At 41.2% G+C, this 6,000-nt stretch overlaps 1 protein-coding gene across 4 annotated transcripts in view; it reads left to right on the top strand.

The window, feature by feature from the left end:
* Positions 1-6,000, top strand: part of LOC309693838 (receptor-type tyrosine-protein phosphatase mu) — a 170,196-nt gene continuing 164,196 nt past the window's right edge. For all 4 annotated transcript variants that reach the window (XM_082513415.1, XM_082513413.1, XM_082513414.1 and 1 more), the window contains exon 1: positions 1-427. In XM_082513415.1, the coding sequence (XP_082369541.1) occupies positions 355-427 (73 nt within the window). In that variant the 5' untranslated portion in view covers positions 1-354. The remainder of the gene's footprint in view (positions 428-6,000) is intronic.

The raw sequence follows: 6,000 nt of genomic DNA, 5'->3' as shown, positions 1-6,000 counted from the left end.
CAGTCGGAGGTGAGAGGAGGGGACATCCTCGTCTGTCCTCTCACTCACAAGTGCCCTCTACTGGCCAGACAGCGCGCACACAGCCGCTGCTCTCCTGGAGCTGCCGGACCACTCAATCCAGGCGTAATTCAGGAATCAGGACTCACTCACACATTCCTCCTTCAAGTGTGGAGCAAGCCGGCAAGGAGCAGCCGTGTCGGCGACAGCCTCCACTCACTCCGCTAAGAGCACGCGAAGGGACTTTAGATTCCCCACTCCTTAAAGTATAGGTGTAGGATTCAAGTTCCAGTAAAGAAAGAAGAGTTGCCAGTTAACCCCTCGGCTGGGGGTTAACGCGACGACGGCGGTGTCGACATGGATAAAGTTATCAATTGCTTGTTTGCTGCATTAACCCTGCTGTTGTCCGCTCGAGGGGAAGTTTTTAAAGGTAAGGACGATTACCTGGAAATGTTTTTCAGGTGCCGAACACATGCTTGGTCTTTAATTGTGCCACAGCCGGGGCACGAAGTAGAACTGATATGCGGGTAAAATGAGTTCAAGCACTATTTTGTGTCATAGTTTAGTTGCAGTTTGAAGCCTGTTGTGTGTCTTTACGATTTTAAATCGAGGATAAGCTTGAGCTTGGAAGTAATGCTATATGAGAGTGGCATTATATCAGACAAGTGAGCTTGGCACACAAATACTCCGTTTTTGTACAATAAACAGAACGTCACCGTTTATAGCGGAAACACTTCTATAGAAGCAGTAGTTCTCACCATCCCCGGTGCTTGTGTGCGCAATGAGCCGGTGCGCCACGGAGCCACTCCGCTGCATTCGGTGGGAGAATTTACTAAACCACAAGTTAAAGGAGTTCAGTGTTTGTGTTTAACTCGAGCTTGAGAAGTTGTTGTCTAACGTGATTAACCTCAAAGGGATTCGCGCACTACAAGTGTCACCTTGCGCTGTTGGTACGGCAAAGCGTTAAGCTAAACGAGACCTTCTGTGGTCGTTTGACCGTCAGTTTAATGTGAACTTCAATTAAAATGCCAAAGTGTCCATCTAGACATAAGTCACACTCAGTACAATGTGCGGTTTCGTGTCCAAAAGACTTACTGTGGGTAACAGTTTGTGCGTAAAGCACCCTTTCTTGCCAAGCTCATTTAGCGGTTTGCAGCCTATACGCGCAATTAAACTTCTGTGCATAGCGTCAAAGTCCATACACCTCTACTGCAGGTCATATAGAGAGTTTTGTCACGTTTTCTGTGCGTTCCTTTGCTTTCCTACACGCTAAAGGAAATGATCTGCACTTAACAGCACTGTGCGCGCCACACGTCTCCTTTCTAAACGACATGCGCTGCAGAAACGAACAGTTTAAGTTATTAAGAACTCTTTCATTTGCACGCGGTCTGTTTTTAAGTGCAAAGTGTTTGTTTGTTTAAAATTATTTTTTTATTTGGAGTTCATCTTGAATTCTGACGGATTTGCTATTTTACTGTCTGACCGGTTTGTGATTCCAGCTTCCACATAGGTACAAAAACTGCACACCACCTCAAATTAATCCCATTCATTCAGTTCTTAAGCTAATGTCAACTGCAATAAGTCTATTCAAAGCTTTGTGTAAGGGAAAAAAAGAGTTCAGGCATTAGTACCAGATAGATATGTGATTTATTGGAATTACTGAAATGATGTGGCAGTCTTTCACCTTCAATATAATGACCATAGGTTGCCCAAGGGGACTTAACATGCAGAGACTAAATTAGCCTCAACAGGGGTCATTTTTGCTGTCTGCACAATGGCATTATCTATGCGGGAAAAGGCCCATTAGCCCATATTCATGCCAATCAATGAATGGACAATGAATGTCCAGTGTGCGAGTGTTCCATGCTGGCACTGCAATTAGAGCCGCATTTGAAAAATCTCATAAATAAATGGAACAGTCTGATTTGTATCTTTGAATGTCTTTGATTGTGTATACTGTTCTGACTCTGAATCGGTGAGTGTGCTGAAGTTGTGTGATGTGTGGTTTCAGTTATATTTGGATGCTGGACTTCAGCAGATTCAACACACAACACATTTTTCAGAGAGCCTGTAGGGGGCAGCATGGTACATATATAATATGATACCCAGATGATGACGTTAAGCTGCTCAAGAGTGGAGGACAACAAGTCAGATGGATCAGGATTCAGATATACAACTGTTTGTGTAAGCACTTTGATGGAAGAAAACGACTTTGCAGTCAAATAACTACTGATTTATTTTATTTGGTCAATTTTGTGTATGTGTGTATTTGTGTGCAGCTTTTTTTTCCTCTAAACTGGAGATGTTGATCTACTCAGAGAATTGCAGAAGTCTTATTAGGTATTTTATGATAAACAAATAGCTTTTATCAAGCAAGACCAGCACAGTGGGTCAATTTTAGTGACTGGGAACTTGCTTACCCTGAAGCTCAAAGTATTCCCAGTCCATTTTTCTGTCAGGTTTATCAGTCTTGCCCGCTGGCAACCTCACAAATGGCAGATTTATTGGAGTGGGCTGCACTGCAGGTCTCCCAGTGGTGCTGAAACCATCAATAAATGTGCTCCTAATTGCATGAGTGTGTGTAAATATGTAAACCAGGAAGAAATCAATTGGATGTATTTTACTCTCTGTGGCTTGGTGACGGATTAGCCACACACGGATGGAGATGTAGAGGCTAAATATGAGCCTGAAGATGAGGCGGGAGGCATTTGTTATGGGGAGTATGTGATAACAGCTCGTGTGATAATTAGATCACTGAGGTAACCAGAGCACCGGTCGACTTCAGTGCACAGTATCAGCACCTCGTGACTGTGCAGCCTCAATTCGATCACAGAGAGCGGCCCTTTGGAAGTCTTTTAATTTAAGCATTTCAAAACAAAATCCATAATCAGAATTCCGCTGTATCATTTTCACCTTCTTCCTTCCTTGTACACCTGCACATCTGTTCTCAGCAGCAGAGGTAGAGATGAACTGCTCTTTTCTTCTACTCCCTCCTTGTTGCATTCACAATGCCCACCGGATGCTCTAGGTTCAGAGAGAAAGCAAAAAAAACAACACTATAAATCACTTGTTGGGTATGGCTAGTGCTTTTGTTTTCTACATTATGAGGACAGCTTTTTTTTTTTTTTTTTTTTTTTTTTTTTGCTTTTTTTTCCAGAAGGCCTGGCCTTTGCTATCTATACTCTGTCTCTGGACCAAGCACATTAAATTCCAGAGAGCTGTGCGCTTTGTTATGTTTACCACCTTTTCCAGCAGCCATAAAACCTGCCTTGTTTTGTGATAGGGGTGAGCCGTGTGTTGAGAATAATGTCTATGCCTGGAGAGTAAAGCTGTAGTTTGTCACCGCAGAGTGACTACTGCTGATAGCGTCCTGGTTGACCGATCCTGATTGCCATCCAAGCTGTGACTAAGGAGTAAAACAACACATTGGCTGCTTGAGAAGATAAACAGCACTTCATTTGAAGTCTGGCAATAATTTAGATAGTTTTTCACTCATGAAGTGTTTCTTCTCCCCCCCCCCCCCCCCCCCCCTCTCTCTCTCCCTCTCTTCCAGCTGACTCAGATTTAATAGAGACTTTTCTGAAAGGTGTCCTGAAGGATGGCAGTTTCTTTTGTGTGAGCCAGTGGAGAATGAAATTAAATATGCATGTGATTTTTTTTTTTTTTTTTAATTTATTTATTTTTATTTGATGGCTTCAACCAGTGTTGGAGGAGGCGAGAGAGAAGGGGGAGAAGAAGAAAAGAAAAAAAGCTGCGTGGTGATTGATGATAGTACAAAGCAGAAAGTGAGGTGTCTACATTCTTCTGTAACTTTGCTTTTCAGACACTTTTATTATGATGATAATGAAGGCGGTAGAAACACATGGATTTACTGAAGCTGTTCAAACAATGTGGGTACATGTGTGACTTCCCAGAAAAGGGTCTGCTGAGTTTGTCAGCAGAGCTGTCTTATGACTGATCATGGCTGGTAGACATTGGGGAGGATGTGTCACTTTAAAAACGAAACTTTAAGAATTGCACATATTAGAGCTGCCATATAGACACTATTCTTAGACCATCATTTAAAGTGACTGGATTGACAGTAATGCTCAATTTTTTTTTTTTTTTTCTGCTAGATAGAACATACTTTTTTGTTTTCTGTATAGAATTTAAGTACCTTATTTACATAGTATCCTGCTGCGCTGCTAGTCATTCAAAATTCAATAGTTCTATTCTTAAAAAGAAATGTAACCCCCCCAAAACTTCTACTGATGTCTTTTTTTCTCCACAGATTACTGGGCTATAGACATCAGCATATCTCACCAGAATGCAGTAATCAAGCCCAACTACTGTGCAAAAGAAAAACAAAACAAAAAAACCCCACACTTGCACAAAACCCATCTAATGCATTAGCAAGAAAGGCGAAGGTCTAATGTCAGGGACTCCAAAGAATTTCTAGACTTTAGAGCCAAACCTGGAGTGAGCAGTACACAGGAGGTTATGCAATACTTGCCACTCTCATTAGACCTATTATCAGAATAACAAAATACTGAAGTGAAGAAAGGGCACAGAGTTTGACACATTATTCAGCTTTGCTTATTCAGCCTCTGTTCTTTGGAACTTGCCAGAAGGCATGCTAGAAAATCAGTGTCTGAAGGAGGAGACGTCAGTGCACTGAAAAAGTAAACAGCATTTCATTACAAAGTACTTCCCGACTTGTGTTTAACATCACACATTGATAATGCATAGCAGTGCACGGAGAGCCAAGGATGAACCTAACTGGGGGTGCAAGTGCAGTGACTGCTGTGGAAACTGAATTGCAGATACTTCCTCATGCATGAGGAAATCTGTGTTGTTGATTATGGTGGTGTTATTTACATGCGTACTGCCTCTTTGACACTTTGTTGTCTAGACTCTGTGTGTCACAGTTCTTTATGTTTCTAGTATGCAGCACTGCACACTTTATAATCTGGTTTCTTGGCCTTCATTAAGCCCGAGGAGACGGTAGCACCAGTATGTTGTTACGTACGAAAACCAAAAGGAGTTGGCTCCCTTCTGATCTGTGCGAACTCTTAACACTTACAAACTGCTGCTATGATTTGTTCCCCTTTAAATGGCATCTCTTTAGGGTACCCAGGCTTCTTTCTGAACTTGGTAGACTAACCTTCAGAGCACACTAAAGGTGCACGTCATTGTGCTTTTGGGTTTTTGTTTTGGTCTCCCTGAGAGAGTTCAGAGCTCTTATAAGGACTCGTGTAACTGAAGAGTGCAACTGCTATTCATAAGCTGGACTCTGTATTCTGTTACTTGTTGACTCAGACTTGCTTTGTTTTTTTTATCTTGTATATTTGTGTTATAGGATTTTATAATTGTCGTTTGGTGTACTTTCTTGGTAAGGTCTCTCTCGAAAATGCGATTTTAACCTCAAGACACTTCCTGGTTAAGTAAAAAGAAAATAATCTTGAAACTAAAATGAGTTTGGGTACAGGTTGGGAGTGTTAAGTAGGGTTAGAAAGGTGACATTTTAACTTTACTGGCAACATACTTCAGGCCATTAGACATAAAACCTGTGATTTTGAACTTTGTGACTCTCAGCTGAAGTTTAGGCATAAGTAAATACAGCTATGATAAATTTCACATGCACACCAATTTAGGCACCCTAAGACATGCAGAAGAGAGTATTAGGAATAGGGACCAAAGAACAACACTCCAATTTGGACGTCCTCATCTCATTTGGTGCACTTGGTGCATTAGTCATAACAGCACAAGTTAACATGCACTTAAAAAAAAAAAAAAAAAAAAAAAGTGATGTCATACTAAATCCTCCAAATGCAGAGTAGAGGGCTTATTTGAAGTTGCCTGTAGCAAAGATTCAACGAATCCTTAAAATCCTCCTGAAAAAATCTGTTTCTTGTATACAGGGAGTACAGAATTATTAGGAAAGTTGTATTTTTGAGGAATAATTTTATTATTGAACAACAACCATGTTCTCAATGAACCCAAAAAACTCATTAATATCAAAGC

This window comes from Aulonocara stuartgranti, assembly GCF_965226115.1.
Source record: "Aulonocara stuartgranti genome assembly, chromosome: 18".
NCBI lineage: Eukaryota > Metazoa > Chordata > Actinopteri > Cichliformes > Cichlidae > Aulonocara > Aulonocara stuartgranti.
This window is presented reverse-complemented; position numbering and strand designations above follow the sequence as displayed.